We start from the raw sequence: 20,032 nt of genomic DNA on the forward strand, positions 1-20,032 counted from the left end.
ACAATTGATATGGAATACATTGTCTTAGAATAGATTTATACATTACCTAAAATACATTGTATTCCTCCCTATATAAATGAGAAGAACTATTGTATCGTACACACAAAAATAAATACAAATTATCTTCTCCCAAAAGCTCTAATATGCGTAGCCCTTCCAACTCTTTCGATTACCATTGTTAAGACTAACTTGGTTGTTGAAGTGAAACTAAAGAGAGGATAGGTGGTGCAAGTATCATCGATCCTTAGTTTAATCACTTACTACTTGTTTTGGTTCATCGTTTAGTTTGTGTTTTGTTTTCATTTTTATTTCTTAGCGTCACAATTGTCGACGACTTCTTAAATCTTCATTTACTTGCGCATTTAGTCCAAAATTGTAGAATAATACAACTGGAATTATTCAGTGCATTATTATACTCTTCTCCAATTATTGAATGATAATGATTAAGACTTCATTATTAGTTAGATGAATTATAAATTTCATTTGTACACATGAAACACGTAGACAATATATTTATTTCAATGTGCACCATTAGACTAAGGGACATGAATCCCGTGAACCACTATATTTTATTTCAGTTTGCATCAATGACCATATAATGAAATTGGATTTGATTCGTTTTGCACCTTCCTATGTAGGAAAATGATAATACAAAAATTGCATCTCAATACGAAATCCGGACAATGAGATTTGACAATCTAATGATTAATAATTAATAAAAAACACGGATGGTCATTATAAAGTAGTTTTATGTCATATTATAAATTTCAGGTTTGAGGTCATATTACGATCATTTTAGGTCATCCTTACTATAATGACCTAAAACTTATTGATTCTGCATTTTTGTATTAAGATTGATTTTTTCATAGATCATAACCCGATGTATAGATTAGTTTTCTACAATAAGTTTCAATAATTTAAGGATAAACTAAAGTCAACCATCAAGGTTACAGCCAGCCACAATCCTATATATAAATGGATGAGAAACCAAATTACCAAGAAACACAAGGCAAAAACATTACTACTAATCAGAAAAATGTGTACCATTAGCATGCATGTATCCATCCTTAGCAAGCCACTAAATTCTCTCCACAGCTCATCGGAGAGGAGATCTTCAAAACCATGGCCGGTCTCTCGAATTGTGCCCGGTGCTCGCCTTCGTGCTTCTTGCTCCTCACAACGAGAAGAAGCTCATCAAATCCGACGCTCCGGAAACTACCAGCCTTCCCTTTGGGATTTCAATTACATTCAGTCTCTCAACACTCCTTATAAGGTACGTACCATTAATTAGTATGTTGCTATATAATTATACCTAATTAATTTACCTCCCTTTAATTTGATAGAATATATATGTATTTCCATAGGAGGAGTGGCACTTGAATAGAGAAGCAGAGCTGATTGTGCAAGTGAAAATCTTGCTAAAGGAAAAATTGGAATTTGTACAACAGTTGGAGTTGATTGATGACTTGAAATATCTTGGCCTTTCTTATTTTTTTCATGATGAGATTAAGGAGATTTTGGGTTTTATACATACATATTTCCATGATAAAGAAGTGGATGGAAGTGATTTGTATCTCACAGCTCTTGGATTCAGACTCCTTAGAGAACATGGTTTTAATGTTTCACAAGGTTAGATTAATTATGCTTTGTATATATTTGATTTCTTTTCTATGAGTTTTAAATATGAATCCAAACTTGTGTGTTAATTACAGAGGTTTTTGATTGCTTCAAGAACGAGAAGGGTAGCGATTTCAAGGCAAGCCTTGGCCGAGATACGAAAGGAATGTTACAACTCTACGAAGCATCTTTCCTTTTGAGAGAAGGTGAAGATACACTGGAGGTAGCAAGACAATTTGCAACAGAAAATCTGCAGAAAACTCTTGATGAAAGTGGTGATGAAATTGACAAAAATCTATCATTGTGGATTCAACATTCTTTGGAGATCCCTCTTCATTGGAGGACACCAAATCTTGAGGCAAAATGGATGATAGATGCTTACTCGAGGAGACCCGACTTCAATCCAACAATTCTTGAGCTTGCCAAACTAGACTTCAACATTGTTCAAGCAACACAAATAGAGGAACTCAAAGACATCTCAAGGTGAACTAGCTAGGACTATTTATTTATTAGGAATAATAGCCATTTAAACAACGAAATTTAGTTAAATTTGACTAAATTTCATAATTTATACTGCTATTTTTCCTATTTACAAGGTTGTAAGGACTTGCTTTAATTTGTTTAACCTTTATGTTGTCTAGATGGTGGAATAATTCATGTCTGTCTGAGAAACTACCGTTCGTGAGGGACAGGCTGGTGGAAAGCTACTTTTGGGCAATTGGAGTCTTTGAAACTCATCAACATTCGTATGAGAGAAAAACGGCCGCCAAGATAATAACTCTAATAACATCTCTTGATGATGTTTACGACATCTACGGTACACTAGACGAACTTGAATTGTTCACACTCACCCTACAGAGGTTCGTATAGAGTTTGGTCTTAATTTCAAACTCCAAAATCAAACACAAAAGTTATTTTTAGACCGTTTTTAGTTAAATTCAACAAATTCCAATTCTAAAAACAAAGATAGGATCTAATAAAGAACCCCATGTTTTTAAAATCAAAATTTCTAAAATGAACTAAAACGATTTGAATAATGAGCTTCTGTGTTTTGTTTGACATTAAGATCAAGTTTTGTTTTTATAATCAATCGACTTCCTTATTACTTGACATTACGATTCATATCAACAATTTCAGATGGGATACAGAAGCAATCAATCGACTTCCTTATTACTTGCAATTGTTTTATTTGGTTATCCACAACTTTGTTTTCGAGCTAGCACACGACATTCTTAAAGAAGAGGGTGTCATCAATCTCTCATATCTACAGAAACCGGTAATTAATACGAGTATATAAATATATAATTATCTTCTTAATTGAGATGAGAGGTTGTAACATGTCTAAGTATGAATTATTGGTAGTGGGTGGATTTGGTTGAAGCATATTTACAAGAGGCAAAGTGGTACTATAGTGGATACACACCAAGCATGGAAGAATATCTCAATAATTCTACCATTTCGATAGGAGCTCCTACTGTAATAGCCCAAGTTTTTCTTACATCCAAAAACCAGCTGTATAAATACAACCAAATAATTCGTCTTTCGGGGATGCTTGTACGGCTTCCAGACGATCTAGGAACATTGCCGGTACGTGCACAAAATTACTCTCAACACATCTTATCTTTATATACTTTTTTCTTCTCTCAAGTTATGTGATACAATAGAGTGGATATATTAATTTTGTGTATGAATAGTTTGAGATGAAGAGAGGGGACGTGGCGAAATCAATGCAATGCTACATGAAGGAGCGAAACGCAAGCATGGAAGAGGCGGAGGAACACGTGAGGTTTTTGATAAGGGAGGCGTGGAAGGAAATGAACACGGCCGGTGGTTGTCCGGTTAGGGATGATTTTGTTGAGGCAGCAGCTAATTTTGGAAGAGCGGCACAGTTTATGTATCTTGATGGAGATGGCAACCACTCTCAACTACATCAACGGATTGCCACTCTGCTCTTTCAACCATGTCATTGACTCACACTGTCTCTCAACAAAACAAAACAAAACAAAACATGTGCTTTAATATATCAGAGAATTTATTATTTTGGTGTGGTCCTGCTATTTCTTCCAGGATTTAAGTAGATTGTCTCGTATATTAATTTGGTGACAAACATGGTAAGTGTATTGTCTACCTATTTCGGCCTGGATTTAATTTGAGGACTCGTATAATTAATTTATCTATATACATTAGGCCATTCACTACGCTGTCACTATACTGTCCCTTAACCGTCCCTTATACTATTATTTGAGGGCCCCATTGTCCTTTTTACACTATCCCATAACTAAGGAACGGAACCTGCAACCCTCCGTCCCTTAAATTACTATTCATTCAATTTCATTTTTTTATTTCCAACCAAATTCAATTAATAAAAACACACTTCATTAAATAAAATAAACTTACAACATAAAATTAAAAAAACATAATTTAATAATTTCCTAAAAAATAAAATACATAATTTAATAATTTCTTCAGCTAAAGTTTGCCCAAATGTGCTCAATTAGATCTTCTTGGAGTTGGGTGTGGGCGCTAGAGTCGCGTGTCCTTGCAAGAAAAGATAATCGGTCTTGTATAGACGGATGCTCTCCATTTCGAGGCGGGCTACTTGCGGTTGAGCTTCCGGGGGATTCGGGGTCGAACCAATTTCCCACCTCGGGTCCTTCGTCTTGGACAATCATGTTGTGCAAGATTATGCACGTATACATGATGTCGACCATGCTCCCCATGAACCACGAATGAGCCAGAGCTTTGATGATGTTGAAGCGCGCTTGGAGAACCCCGAACGCCCTCTCCACATCCTTGCGAGCAGCCTCCTGCTTCTGCGCAAAAAGAGCCTGCATTGGGTTCGCAGGCCTGCTGCACGTCTTCACGAGGTCGGCCACTTCGGGTAGATGCCGTCGGCGAGATAGTACCCCATTTTATACAGCCGGTTGTTGGTGACGAAGTTGATGGCCGGCGCTTTACCGTCCAAACCTTTAGTAAAGAGGTCGGACTGGTGGAGCACGTTTACGTCTTTGTTCGACCCGGGGAACCTAAAGTACACGTGACAGATCCAAAGCCGGTAGTCGGCAACGGCCTCGAGTACAACAGTTGGGTGGGTGCCTTACTGGCCTATCGTTTAGGACCCCCTCCACGCCACCGGGCAATTCTTCCATTACTAGTGCATGCAATCGACACTGCCAAGCATCCCGGGGAATCCGTGCACTTGTTCTTGCAGGTCGAGGAGGAACTGACAATCGATTGTGCTTGGCCACCGGAGAAATTCGTCGGTGAAGGCTGCCCGGACGCCTTTGCAGAATTTGAGCAAGCATGTGCGCCCAGTGGTGTCTCCGATGTGGAGGTATTCGTCGAACATGTCGGCCGTTTGTCCAGTCGCAAGGTGACGGATTACTGCAGTACATTTCTGCAGCGTCGTGTTGCTGGGACGGCCGACCGCGTCGAACCCTTGTCGGAAGAACTCTTCCCGGGTCGCCAAAGTATTCGCGATGTGGAGAAATAGCGGTTTTCCCATGCGGAAACGGCGACGGAAGTAGGTATCTCCCCAAACCGGGTTATCGCAGAAGTAGTCGCGTACTAACCTTGCGGCGGCTTCCTCCCGGTTACGATGGATGTACATCCGGGAGCGTCGTTGGGGCGGCGCGGCTTCCTGCACCTCCCGGCGTCGATCTTCTTCAAGTGATTGTTCTATTATTTGACGCATTTGCTCAAAAGGATCAATTAGTTTGAGTTGATTTGAGATGGAAATTAGAATGGATATAGAGAGGATTTGAGAGGAATAGATGTGTAGTTGTGTGTGAAATGAGTATGAAATAGGAGTATTTATAGAGTAAAGAAATTATAAAAAAATTTAAAACAAATTTGCAAACGGCTAAAAGAATGAATTATTGCGTCAGCGTGACGAAACCTACTCGCTGGCCAGCGAGTGGGCGTCACGCCTAGCCTGGGAACTCGCCACGTCGCCTCGCCCCGTCATTAGGAGTCCAGCTTTACTATTTTAGTTTGTCCGCCATTAGAAGTCATAGTTTACTTTTACAATAAATGATAGGTAGACCCCATTTTCCACTAACTTTGTTCCGATTAATATATAAAATTAGGCCTTATATTTCACTATCTTTTTGCACTCAATTTCCATTATATTTCTTAAACCTCGAGTGAAATTCAAATGAGACTCATAATGATGGACAAAGAAGTAGAAGAAAGTCTCCCCCTAAAAAGAGCACAGTTTTATATTTTTAATCTGGATATATAGATAGAGTAGACTATTATTTTTCAAAATTTTTTCTTTATTTTTCTTCGATACAACTCAGTAAATTGAAAAAAGTTACCGCCCATCCATCCGCTAGATTTGTATCATCATTATACTCCCTCCGTCCCATAATAGATGTCACACTTTTCTTTGTAATTTATCCACAAAAGATGTCACTTTTTTTTTAGAAAAAACTCTCATCCACATTAATATAAATATAATATTTTTTCTCTACACCTAACACACTAAACACCACCTAAAATCCAATGTCAATTCTCAAGTGTGCCATCTATTATAGGAGAGAGGGAATATATTGATTTTAGAGACAACCCTTATTCAATCTTACTAATCTAAAGTGACAGTTGGATGAAAAGACGGTAATGTCTTTTTGGCGGAGAACTTCATAAAATTTTGGCAGCACCATACCTTAAATTTGGTGATTCTTATTGTAAAATCCACTTGATTTAAAGTAAAGCTTATTTCTATTTCGTTTGTATGATCTGAGAATTTTGTGGGGTAGGATGCAGCCAGCCTATGTGCTTTAGACTTGCATAGCTTTTGTAAAAAAATACTCTCTCCGTCCCCTAATAGGAGTCGTTGTTTGACCGGGCACGAGTTTTAAGAAATGTAAAGAAAGTTGGTTGAAAAAGTTAGTGGAATGTGGGACCCACTTTTTTATATTGATTTTATAATAAAATGTGAGTGGAGTGAGTTAGTGGAATGTGAGACCTACTACCATTTATGGTAAAAATGAAGAGTGACTCTTAATGGGGGACGGCCCAAAAAGGAAATTAGCGACTCTTATTCGGGGACGGAGGGAGTACTATTCTATTACGATATTTATCTATTCTATTCTTCCAAATCAGAGAATATCTTTTCAGCTCTTCCCAATGCAATTAATCCTTGAACAAATATTAATAATATGTTAGTATTCAAAATCATACTCGATATACGTGGTCAGTTTTCGAACCATTTGTCAGCTTATTGAATTTGTAATATTAACACAGTACATTGTATTCATGATTATGAGGATATTGCTAACTAAATTAGTTGGAATTTATTGAATAATGAATATGAAGGGCATGATAGAATTAGATTTATAAAGAAAAGATGTCATACTTTTTTTTATCTTCATTCTCTCTCTTTAATCCTACTAATTTCTGTTGTAATCATTGTGTAGGCTTCAAGCTCCCATGCATGCTATGTAACCTATGACCATCTATAATCATTTTGTAGATTCTGCTCTTTCATCTTCCTAGGCTACTTCTCTCCTTTTCTGCACATATAGGCAGATGATATAATATTTATCTAGGGTTTGGTTTTATTTTATTTTCAGCAAATAAGCCACATTTACATAGTATATCTGCACATGTTAATAATATGACAAGTTCTGTGGGCCTTAAATGATGAATAATAGTAGTAATAAACTTACGTAATTAAATGGGTGTTCTTTGACCAACTATATTTCCTAATTTTAATAATAGAACTGTATATACTAAAAAATCGGCCGATTCATGTGGTACAAATTGTTTTATTATATTCTGGAAACTAAATATTTTTTAGTGATATATTTTTATTTTGCTATATAGAAGGCCAGATTAATGATTGTGTTTTCTGCGGAACGGTTTCTTTGATATTTTTTAAAATGGCATGCAGACTCTTTTACTACTTCAGATATCTCGGCAGCCTCAACTGTAACTAATTCTCTCACAATTTAGGTAGTTCTTTTTCTATCTAACCTACTCCACTACACTTTTAATCATAAACTGACTGTTGTTTAGTACTTTATTCATGTTTTCTCAGCAAGCTGACTTCTATTTTCAGTAATGAGATTGTTGTTTACTTTTCTTGCTTTGATTTTTAAAATTTTGTAACTTGATACCTGCATAACATACGGTAATGAGTAAATTTTGTGTTGAATATTTTGATAATAAATTTTATAACATACTCCATTCGTTCCATGTTATTAGAGTCATTTTTCTATTTCGGGAAATTCCAAGTTAATTGAGTCATTTATATTTTTGGCAAAAAGTAATTCTCCCTTTTACTTTATTCTCTCTTCATCTCTCTTACTTTATTCTGTCTTACTTTTTCACCATCCATTTAACACACTATTCTTAAACTCCGTGCAAAAAAGAAATGCCTCTATTAACAAGGAACGGAGGGAATAGCATATGAGGCAGATGCTGAGTTTTTTCTCTATTTCTTTCCTATATATAATCAGCTTAATAGGACTCATAATTTAGAAAAATCAATCCAGTAGAATCCTACACAAGAAATAAAATAATATCTACTATTAGTTAATATCTCAAGACATTAGTTGATTCTATTAGAAGCTTTATGTAGTGTTCTAAACTTGAATAATGAGTTCGTTGTCTACCTTCTGTGACATTCTGTTTTGAATTTGAAAGAATCTGAGTTCCTTTCTTGCTACTTGATTTGCAATTTGTGTTCATGAATTCCTGCAAAAAATAGTTCTTAATTAGCAAATGTTAAGTTGAAATACAAATTGACATATAGATGTTTATTATTTAGAAATAACTGAATTAATGGCACCTTTTATCACCTTGGTTGATAATCTTCACCCCAAGATCTCTAATTACGAATAAACCACTTTTTATATATGTTGTACAATATCAATGAGAAAATATTGTTAGTTATAATTTCAAGGTAAAATGAGCAGATTTTAAATCAACAGGCAATTTCTCAACAATTAACTTTAGATGTGTTTTTTTGCGATCTATTTGTTAGAGTTTGTGTACTAGAAATCACCTTTCGAGTGACTGAATACTTTAAAACTCTATATTTTATTTTCCAATAGATGCAACAGATTATTTTCGTCATAATGTTGTTATGTTTTACATTTAATGAATGTTTGTTGCATATTTAAATGTATAAACAACGTAACAAAGTCTAAGTCTTTGTTTTAGTAGAACGGTTGTGGATGTCATCCACTTTAAGGTAACACGGTCAGTTCTGAACAAACAAAAATAAGAATTTCACAACCTAGATAGGCCTAGACTACCTATCGTGAAAGGTTGCAATGTCAATCCACATATTTCCGAGCCTTACTAAAATAAAATGACATTGGTGTGGTATAGCACTGAATTGGATGTAACAGCAAGACGAGTCTTTATGCTATCTACTGAAAGACGAGATCTTGATAATTAATTTCTTAATCAATGTACGTTAGCATTGAGCATACGGTATTGATTATGCACTACTTTGACTTACCAAATGGTGCAGGTCTTTCGCAACCCAAGAATCCTGGTATATTTGGTAGTGGTGATTAATATCTAGGGTGCTAGGATTGCTATTATATTGAATCGTGCGCGAGGTGAGTCTCGTTTGATATCGTCCACAAGAGGAGCTCAAAACAAGGTTTTATTACTCTATGAATAATAAATAAGTGTTTCTTGCTAAGTCCACTCTTGGAGTTAATAATATGTTAATTAATTAAGTTCATAGCAGACATTAATTAATTAATGGATGCTTCTATCTTATGCACGGGAAATGAACGACAAACAAATGGAAACCCGGAATACTTGTAATTTCGGATTTGGATGGGCAGTACAATACTACTTCTGTAGTGGCTGCTCGTAATATTCCAATATAAGTTTATATTAATTGTTGATTCAATTTAATTAGTAAGAAGCTAATTGGGGATGGTCATATCCAAATTCTTCCATAGATCCCTGACTAGGCCCAATATGTGACTTAATATAAATAGGAGAATAAAGGAGACAGAAAATAGACACTATTTTCCATCAAAATTTTCATCCCCCTCTCTTTCTTTAAGAGGGACGATTTTCAGCTCCCTCCGTGAGCAGTTTCCGTCTTCTTTATTCAAGTCCTAGTATTCTGGTGAGATCAGCCCACAATGATATCAATTTACAGTTCGAAAACCAGTGAGAAGATCCGTGGTTTAGTACTCAAGATCTTCACGTGGAGAAGGCGCTAGCCAACTTCGATTCTTTGGAGAATCAACGAGGTAAATTGGCTAATTCCGTAGTAAGCATGTTTTAGGTTTCAATTATGCTAAAGCATGATTAAATTCATGTTATGAGCATGATACATGTGAGAATTACGCAAATAGATTTTGTTTAAATAATCTGCTAAATAGATCAAAATATTATGTGATCAATTTGAATGCACGCTTCCGCTGCCACTCCTACACTATTAACCACCTATGGTGGAGCCTAATTTAAAACTAGGTTATATGAAAGGTATTTTTGGGTTTTGTGACACTTTTTAGGTTAACTGCTACTTAAGTTAAGACAACACTGGATTGGAATTCAGATATAAACTCTGTCGGATTGTAGATATTTTGATTTTCATATTCTACATTTTAATAGTGAAAAAATTAAAAAGGTCTGCTAATTTGAAGAGTTGTTCATACCAAAGTTTGACACCAAATGTTTCAGGTCAATGGCTAACTTACAATGGTGTGAAAATATGTTATCCCCCATAAAAATATGTCCACTTTCCGTTTTCGTCTATCCCACAAAAATATGTGTATTCCATTTTTGGAAAGTTATATCAATTTAATGATGTAGGTCCTTCTATCCACTAATTCTACTTTAACTACCATTCTTCTTCCCTCTTTTATTTTACCATACCATTCTCCTCATTTATCTTACTTTACCAATTTTGTCTTAATTCTCGTGCCATACCCATTGCGCATATTTTTATGGGACAAAGGGAGTATTATGAAATAGAAACATTATTGTCTTCACTTTATTTTGTCTTACTTTTATTATTCTCCACTTAATTCACAAATAAAAAATGTATAAAATTCTATGCCGAATATGAAATGCTTCATTTAAAGTGGGACGTGAGAAGTACATTTCTTTTTTTGTTTTTGTTTTTTTAAAGTATACATAATGATAATACTAAGTCTTATTTATGTTGAATTATTTGGAATTCGTATTCATTATTTAAAAATATTTATTTGGAATTCGTATTCATTATTTCGTAACTTTATACGCCAATTTTATAGGTCGTGGAAAAAACTAGAATTTGGGCAAAGTTGGTGACTTTTAAGGCAGTTATCCCTTTAAATTATGTGATTTAATTATGTGTTTTAATTTTTTTTAAACACAAAATTGTGTGGGAATAAATTATGTGTTTTAAATTATGTGTTTTAGTTTTTTTAAAACACAAAATTTTGTTGGAATAAATTATGTGTTTTAAAAAAAAAATTAATTAAATTATGTGCATTTTTCTAATTATTATAGTCTGATAAATAAAAATATGCCAACAATTGATAAAATAATGTGATTTGTGGCTTCAGAGTGTCCACTATTGCTATAGACACTTTTTTTGTAGCGGTGGACAAAAGAAAAAGTGATTGTGAAAAAAAAAAGTGGTTTCTCCACCAAAGTGTCCTTATTGTGGACACTCTTATGCGTGTTACTAATCTAGCTATGTATAGTAACAAATGTTATTTTAATATGTTTTGATTCTGGTAGGGTCATCGATTTAGTGAATCTCACCGAAGATTATCTTCAGTATCTTTTATTTGATTTGATTCAGTATCTTCTATTTTAGTTATTTATTTTTATGCAATCTTTACCTTATTGAGTCTAGTTAGTATTCTATAAATTAGAGGTCTATGTACTCTTTTATTCATTGAGAAATAAAGTATAAACTTATTCGGAAATCGCCCCCTAGCACCTCAACTAGGGTTTATCTGGTTCTTCATTTTACTACAAATCGTTGGTGCTCTAATCCGCTAGATAAAGGGTCTATCAATTGGTGCTTCCATTGATTTACTCTCCCTCCATCACAAGTGATTTCACTCCACAGCTCTCTCCAAATTCACGCTAGATTTCCCCCTCTCCAACCAGACGCCTTTTCTTTTTCTCATCCCTCAAAACCGCTCTCCCTCAAATTAATTTTTTCAATTCCCTCGCATGCACAACCCACCATTCTATCCAAGTCACACTTACGCCAGATTCTGCACGAACTATGGAATCACAACAAAATGCTCTCGAGATTCTCATGGACTTACGCCGTCTAGTCGTTGCTCACGGCAAATTTCTAGCCAAGTTCGGGCAGCATACCGGGGAGGTGCCGGAAAGCCTTGCCAGCGTTGGTCGCCCCCTCCGTCGGTAACTCAGGAACCGATGGGTTTCAAGTCTTATTCCATGCCACGCCTCAAAGCAACACGTTTCGATGGAGAGAAATCCCTGGATTGGATCTGTAAGGTCCAAGAGTATTACAACCACCACTACACTCCGCTCGATGATCGTCTTTATCTTACGAAATACTTGTTCGATCCGCCGGCTACCGATTGGTTTCATAATTATCAAAAAAATGACATTGATGGTTCGTGGGAGGATTTCTTGGTGGCGGTCTATCGTCATTTTACTCTGGAGTTACTTGAGGGTGATTCACATATGGTGGACGATGTCCATCAATCTGAGCCTATTGGTGATGCACCGAAAGAAGTCATGTTGGATTCTTCAATAACTGATGCAGCGCCAACTTTCTGCAGCGTTGATGATGTCTCGCGTGATACGATTTCGGAAGCATATAACGTAGCTGTGGAGACTACCCACTTTGCTCCCGAATTAAAGGAGGTGGTTTCATGGGTAGATGATGAAAAGCATGAAATTAAGGTTGTTCATTTGATCAGCTCAGGCTTTGAAGTTGTTGATCATTCCCCTCCAGTGTCTTCCACAGTTACCAAAAGCTGACACAACTTTGATGGGGAGCACATTGCACAGCAGGATAATGTGGATATTATTTCATGTGCTGCCATTGTTGTGGCAAACAACGAGCTTGTAGGGAATATCTCTATTGGAAGGGCTATACCTCTGATGAGGAAAGTTTCCTTGTTGGGGAATGCTGTGGTCGATGGTGGATCAAATTTACAAGGAGTGCTTGTCTTTGTTCTTCGTTCTGGATCTACTCGTACCAGACAGGGGCATGAAACTCTTTGCTTTGGTGCGATGAAAAGAGTTCGTATTTTTCACCCTGGAGATTTTGAGAGTACTTCCACCTTGGACGAGACACTCATGTTCTAATTTAATTACCCACCTTGAGGGCAAGGTGGTTTTCAACGGTGAGAGAGTTGATAGGGTCCTCGATTTAGTGAATCTCGCCGAAGATTATCTCCAGTATCTTTTATTTGATTTGATTATGTATCTTCTATTTTATTTATTTATTTTTATGCAATCTTTACCTTTATTGAGTCTAGTTAGTAATCTATAGCACCTCAACTAGGGTTTATGTTCTTCGTTTTAATACAAATCGTTGGTGCTCTATTCCGATAGATAAAGGGTCTATCAGATTCATAGTTATATTTAAACATATTTAGAAGCATGACATTGTGATAAAAAATCATAGGAGAACGGATGTTTGGAGCAATGCAACCAGATCTATGCTCATTAGCAGAGAAAATATGGACTGAAATCCAGAAATTAGAGCGGCTTCGTGTGCTTGAGCTGATCAAGAACCCTCCGATCCTTCATGATGCAGTGAAAGTAGGGAACGTCGAGCTTATAACTATGCTTACCAGCACTTACCCCGATCTTTTATGGGACACAGACAGCGTCGGATATACTATATTCCACATTGCTGCCATATATCGACAAGAAATTGTGTTCGGACTCATTCACGAAACAGGAGCTGCAAAACATTTCATTGCAATCTCACAAGACCAAAATGGTGACAACATTTTGCCTTTAGCTGCCAAGTTAGCACATCCAAATGCAAGGAGGATCGTCACCGAATCCGCTATTGAAATGCAAAGGGAGATAGTTTGGCTCATGGTAAGAATTCATTTACCCTTGAATAAATTTAAGTTGATAGATATGGGGACGTAATCAATCCAAACTCTATATATTGTACAAATTTCAAGTTATAACTTAGATTTCAAGATATGATATCAGCAAATGACAAATAAAGTCAATAGAAAATGTCAACACAACGTCAACATTGTCAACCAATTGACATTGTGTTGACATTTTTGTTGATGTCATTTGTCATCTAGTGACATCAAATCTTGAAATCTCACGGTCCAGATCATAGTTTGGAGTTTGTAGGAAAGATGCAGTTTGCATTAAATTAGTACCCGATTGATATGAGTATCAATAATTTAAAATTTAATAAATAGTGGTTCTCATTGTCTTGCAGTTAGTCAGTTTTGATCATTAATAGGAGTATTATATTTCGAGTTCAAGAAACTAGGATTTCTCTGATATATACGGTCATGCCATTATTGTGGCACGTTTGCATCACGGTAAGAGAGGATCCGAACCATAATGTTTGGCTAACACTGCAGGAAGTTGAGGCGATTGTACCACCACCGTGTTTGGAGACTCCGCAAGAGTTATTCTCAAAGGAGCACGAAAGCTTGCAAGAGAAGGCGGAAACATGAATGCCCAACGCAGCACATTCATGCATGCTGATCGCCACCATTTTGCTTACATTAGTGTTCGCGGCTGCATTTCAAGTCCCGGGAGGAAACAAACGTTTCGTTATTTTTGAAGCAATCGCCATGTTTAGCGCGACAATGTCTATCACTCCGTCATGACATCCAGCTTCGAAGAAGACCAGTTTATGCAGATATTACCAAATCTATTGAAACTCGGACTTGTCATCCTCGTCATCTCTCTTGTTGCCTCCATCTCTGCCTTCATGTCAGCCTACTTTTTGGTCTTCATCGGAGCAAGGGCGTTGCTTGTTAAATTTGTTTTTCTTTTCGTTTATATCGTGCTTGTTTACGCAGTTCTCTATCAGTTCGATAAGATATGGCTTAATGTCATCCTTCCTGGATATCTAGCTCGGAAGCTTTCTACACCGGTATGGCGTAGGCGTCGTACTGGAACCTTTCAAAAGACTGGAACTTAGTTCTAAGCATCATCTCATTTGACTTGTGAGAAATATCTTGTCCACATCTTGAAAGTGCGTAACTAAGTTATGAACATCATTTCATTTGGTGCCTCATTATTTTTTTAAGCATCATCTTACATAAAACATGAAAGATAAGAACTGAATTTTAGCATTATATGGCATGGAGTTTACGATACAATAATGGACTTATGAGGATCATACTGTGCAACGTGACATAATCTAATACTTCCATTCATATCATAATATTTGAATCTAAAACACTCATAAAGTTTAAAGCTTCAATATTACAAAAAAAAAGGTTTAAAGGTAACTTCCAAACTTCTAATCCAAGCATACATTTAAAAAATAAATAGGACCACAAATAAAGAAAGAAAAAGAGAGTGGCCATAAAAGAAGAAAAAGATTAAAAAAACATCATATAAAAAGTTTCATATTGAGGAAGAGAAATTTCTGCACCTAAAATGGATAGCATTCTTCATTCAACTTCAACCCAACCAGGTTATCACATTTCCCATTAATGATTTGTATATGCTTAATTGTTTTTAAAAATTTTTTGGGGGTGAATACTCGAACCATATGATGGATAGCGTAATAGTGGTAATACTCGAACTTTGGGGGTGCTTGAGAGGTGTGGGAGAGGAGTGGTTTTGGGTGGTTTATATAGCCACATTTCTTGGTTGTTTGTGACTGAAACTTGGGGACAAAGCCTCCTATTTTGTGGCTGCCAGCTCTATCTCTACTATGTGTTAATCTAAATGTTGTTACTTCTTTGGTGAAATTCTGGGAAGCAGATTCCCTCTCTTGGCTGGCTCCTTGAGCTTCGATAAATGGGAACTCTACTCTTCTATTTTGAGCTTGTGGTTGAGCCTTCCTACTTGTGGCAGTTTGGTTTTGATTCTCAGATGATGAAAGTGGGAATGGAACAGCTTGGCTGAATCTTACAGCCTTAGTTGGCAGCTCTCTGGCTGTCTCATTCTAACCTCTCTTGTGTAAAATCGCAGGTTTCCTTGGTACCCAAAGATGTCAAGACTTTCTCCATGGGGTAAAAATCGAGGAGGATGGAAGACAGAAGGAGAAGAGAGAATCTTGTTCCAAGCATGCCTGCATTTCCATTATTATTTCTAGCTTGAAGCCAAGTCTTAGGTCTTGAGACCCTTAGGGTAGTAGTAGCTCTTGAAGCCAATTCTTATTTACATTATTCATTCTTCTACCATACAAAGATGTATGTACTTAAATATTGTATTCTCAATTACATCCCTTGTACCTCTATTTCTGCATGCATTTCCACATTTCTCTAATAAAATATTTTCTCCACTTTTATCCTTAAAATAATAATTTCCTTGCACTTTATCTTTCTCAACGAAACTACTTAGATTACTCTAGAGTCGGATTACAACGAGAATTCTACGATTACACGACCACCCTTTTTAGGGTTAATAAATGCAGGTGGTTGCGACTAATGGGTCTTTAAGAAAGGATAATTTTCTAGGGTTTCGATAAAGAGTGTGACCAAGATGATTAATTTTCAAATAACGAGGGAAAATAAGAGTAAATGTTCAGGCTTTAAATCCAAGGTCAACAGTTATCATAATTAATCCAAGAGTGAAAAGAGGTTCAAAAGCATAATGGAGACAAACCGTCATAATTCAGCGGAAGCATCCAAGAATAAGAGTGACGTCGTGTATGAAGACACGACGCCCCTCGGAGTTCAAAATAAATCCAACAAAAATTAAGGTTCGACTCAACACCACCCAAGCTCGTCGCCGCGCAACCTGCACATAAAGAAAACACATGCAGGGCTGAGTACTTGATGCACTCAGTGAACTCATGCCGAAAAACATTTTAATAGTTATGTCATCCATACTATATTCAACTCGAGTTTTGCATTTAGAAAAGAATATGATCGAGTATCACAAAATAATTTCTTAGCTGGCCAGTCAAAACAAATCTCCCCACTTCCTCAATAATCCATCAATCACAACATTTCCATAGTGCGACGAAAGTGTGGCCACACTATTCACCCACGAGACCGGCCGACTAGCAAGGACGGCTCCCGATCCCAACTGTGTGCACTAGCCTAATAGGGTTTGCAGCTTACTCTGACCCGAATTCGTTTATATAGTCCTATAGCCTGATGGAGCGAACTCACAAACTAGGCATCAGACAACTTAGCCCTATAGCCTAATGGAGCGAACTCACAAACTAGGCATTAGACACACAACATCATCAAAACAATCACAGGCATGGCATGACATTTTAAACCACCCTTATAACGCCGAAATCATAATTTCAAAATATAAAAGAGTTTAGGAAATAAAGCCCACCTCAAGTGCTTAATCCGAAATTATTTTCTTTCCCTTGATATCACGTCTCGCTTGCAAGGAATCACCTTTAGCATTTAAATAACACATAGATCAACACAATGAAACAAACAATAATTAAGATACATGCATCCTACGGCTTCGATTATTTTCTTATCGATAAGATTACAAGACATAGATATTTCGATTAATTCCAGCCGCTCACGTCCCCAACAATTTTGCGAAAAGATAAATCGGCCCACAAGAGATTAATTAGATCCAAATTATTAACCCAACAATTATTGTAGACATCCTCCACTAGCCCAAGGATTTAAACACAGCATCCCATTAGATGAAAAGGTAAGGTAACACCTACCCTGAAGCACAAAACAAAAATAGAGGAGCTGGCCCAACAGGAAGGAAAAGAAAACAATTATACTCCCCAAAGTAAACCTTACGTGCACCCTCCATTCCAAGCTCTCCCATTCCTCATTCCATCGTGAACTCTCTCTCTCCCTACACAAATTGAAAACAAAAAATCCCCAAACTCACCACTGCAGGCTCGCCGTCGTAACTGCACCAATCGATCGGTTTGAGCAATAGCTGTCGCCGGTCAGGGCCCCCTCCACGGTCGCGCGAAGCCGCCGCTGCTGATTTGGCCATCACCGCTGGACAGGCGCTGCTGCTCTGCAGAGACTGCCGCTGTCTTTCATCATCAATCAGAGTGTGCAGGCCCGATTTCCCGTTTACAAGTTACGCTCTTAATTGGTTTCGTGAAATTAAAGATTGGTTCCTCAGATTGATTATTCGATTAAAAGATGGGTTACAGATTGTTGAAGCTGCCAACAGCTGAGGAATGAAGAAAGTCGGCCAACAAAGAGTTTAAATAAAGTGGCCGTTAGAGTTAGTTAGGAAGTTAGTTTCACAGCTGTCATTTACGGTTGTGATAGATATTTTCTTCTAGCTTGCTCTCTTTAGGAATCAGCTCAAGTAGTATGAATGGAGCTGATTCATTTGTGTTTTTTGCATCTGTAATTTTCCAGAGTTTACAATCAATAAAATTCTCTCTCTCTCGTTTTTAATCTTTCTCTCTGTTTTAGAATTTGTTTCGGTATTTTGTGAATCATGTTTGGATTCACCATTTCTACATGGTATCAGAAGTAAATCACTCTCTTCCGCTCCATTCTCTCTGTTAATCTCCTCTCTATTCTTCACAATGGTCAATCGTGGCAATCGCGCCAATCGCGATGGAGCTGTCTATCGCGATGGAGACGCCATTATTCCAGCTGATGATCACACAAGTCTTTATTATCTCCATCCTAGTGATAATCCAAATCTCCAGCTAGTCTCTCAAGTTCTCACCAGCTCCAATTACATCAATTGGAGCAGATCTGTTGTTACTGCTTTAATTGCTAAGAATAAACTTCAGTTTGTCGATGGATCTTTGCTACGACCGCCAGTTGATGATCTATTGTTCTCGGCTTGGATCCGATGCAATAGTATGGTGGTCTCGTGGTTGCAGAATTATGTTTCTCCACCGATATGTTCGAGCATTATGTACTTGGATAATGCTCATGAAATCTGGTCTGATCTTCGTGAACGTTTCTCTCAAGGTGATTCTGCGAGATCATATCAACTCAAGCAACAACTTATGGCTCTTGTGCAAGGGCATTCTGATGTTAGTACTTACTTCACCAACCTCAGAATTGTTTGGGATGAATACAAACATTCACAACCTGCTGCTTGGTGCTCTTGTGGCACATGTAGATGCAACAGTGCTATGAGATGGCACACACACCAGGAAGCTGAGTGTACAATTCAATTCCTCATCGGTTTGAATTCCTCTTACTCTCATATTCGTTCAACTATTTTCTCAACAATACCTCTGCCTTCTTTGTCTAAGGCTTTCTCTCTAGTTATCCAAGAGGAGAGACAACGCACTATAGATGGAAGTCTGATTCACTCTTCTCCAATCTCCACCAGTGAACAACCTTTCACTGTGAATGCAACATTTTCTAACTTTGGCCGGGGCAGATTGTTATGCTCTCACTGTGGCCGCACTAATCATACCGTTGATAGATGTTTTTCTCTCCATGGTTACCCTCAGGGATTTGGCAAAGGAAGAGGCAAGCCAATCTCCAGAGATTTCTCTTCTTCTAAAGTGGTGAATTATGTTGAAGACTCTATCTCTGATAATTGTGATAAGCCAGCTGCTACTTCATTGGCTACACCATCAAACTTGTCATCCTCTGATCAGCTTCAGCAGCTTATTTCTCTTTTGCATACCCAGCTTGCTGCCACATCAACTTCAACATCCTCACCAACTCCTACTCCACATGTTCCTGCTCCTCAACCGAGTCCTCCATTCACCTCCACTCAATCCAATCCTTTTACTGGTACCACTCTATTCTCACCTTTTGTAGCTGTTTCTTCATTAACATCATCTCTGTGGTTACTTGACACTGGTGCCACACACCACGTTTGCTGTGACATCACTTGCTTTACCACTTCATCTCCAGTTTTTGATGCTCTTGTGAATCTTCCAAATGGTGCTAAGGCAAGTGTCACTCATATGGGAACAATACATCTAACACCTACACTCACACTCCAGTCTGTGCTTTGTGTTCCCTCCTTCTCTTTCAACCTTGTTTCTGTCAGTTCCCTCACTTCTTCTCTGTCTTGTTCTGTCTCTTTTGCTCATGATTCTATCATAATTCAGGGAGCTTCTCCGGGGACTGTGATTGGGAGGGGTAGCAGACTTGGTAACCTCTATTCCCTTGATGTTTCTACTGATTTTACTTCCACTATCTCAGATTCAAGCTTCTGTGTAAACTCTACTGTTGCTATTGATGTTTGGCACCAAAGGCTTGGCCATTTGTCTTTTAATAAACTCAAATCTATGCATGATGTTCTCTCTTTTTCCAAGACTACACATTCTATTTGTGAGATATGCCCTTTGGCTAAACAACATCATCCTTCTTTTGAGCTTTCTAATTCCATAGCCTCTGATATT

The 20,032-nt window shown here is 37.3% G+C and overlaps 2 protein-coding genes and 1 long non-coding RNA gene across 3 annotated transcripts; all 3 read left to right on the forward strand.

The window, feature by feature from the left end:
* The first annotated feature begins 1,016 nt into the window (after positions 1-1,016).
* LOC121779916 ((+)-bornyl diphosphate synthase, chloroplastic-like) lies at positions 1,017-3,732 on the forward strand. Its single transcript, XM_042177381.1, has 7 exons — positions 1,017-1,273; positions 1,365-1,629; positions 1,713-2,100; positions 2,259-2,477; positions 2,755-2,893; positions 2,980-3,204; positions 3,312-3,732. Exons 1-7 carry the CDS (start codon positions 1,037-1,039, stop codon positions 3,585-3,587), a joined length of 1,749 nt encoding a protein of 582 aa, XP_042033315.1. The 5' UTR covers positions 1,017-1,036; the 3' UTR covers positions 3,588-3,732.
* Positions 3,733-13,230: 9,498 nt separating this feature from the next.
* Positions 13,231-14,243, forward strand: LOC121778999. The gene is made up of 2 exons (XM_042176361.1): positions 13,231-13,635; positions 14,148-14,243. Exons 1-2 carry the CDS (start codon positions 13,231-13,233, stop codon positions 14,241-14,243), a joined length of 501 nt encoding a protein of 166 aa, XP_042032295.1.
* A 913-nt stretch (positions 14,244-15,156) lies between these two features.
* LOC121779496 lies at positions 15,157-16,033 on the forward strand. The gene is made up of 2 exons (XR_006045829.1): positions 15,157-15,217; positions 15,721-16,033. It is a non-coding gene; the product is annotated as an uncharacterized LOC121779496 (long non-coding RNA).
* The last annotated feature ends 3,999 nt before the right edge of the window (positions 16,034-20,032 follow it).

The sequence above is a fragment of the Salvia splendens genome, chromosome 19 (genome assembly GCF_004379255.2).
Source record: "Salvia splendens isolate huo1 chromosome 19, SspV2, whole genome shotgun sequence".
In the NCBI taxonomy this organism is placed as follows: Eukaryota; Viridiplantae; Streptophyta; class Magnoliopsida; order Lamiales; family Lamiaceae; genus Salvia; species Salvia splendens.

Excerpts from the sequence above, each read along its gene's own strand:
- LOC121779916 (XM_042177381.1), top strand. The coding sequence starts at position 1,037 with ATGTGTACCATTAGCATGCATGTATCCATCCTTAGCAAGCCACTAAAT. Across the intron at positions 2,478-2,754 it reads TTCACACTCACCCTACAGAG|ATGGGATACAGAAGCAATCA; the intron begins GTTCGTATAGAG and ends CAACAATTTCAG. Across the intron at positions 2,894-2,979 it reads TCTCATATCTACAGAAACCG|TGGGTGGATTTGGTTGAAGC; the intron begins GTAATTAATACG and ends AATTATTGGTAG.
- LOC121778999 (XM_042176361.1), top strand. The coding sequence starts at position 13,231 with ATGCAACCAGATCTATGCTCATTAGCAGAGAAAATATGGACTGAAATC. Across the intron at positions 13,636-14,147 it reads GGGAGATAGTTTGGCTCATG|GAAGTTGAGGCGATTGTACC; the intron begins GTAAGAATTCAT and ends CTAACACTGCAG.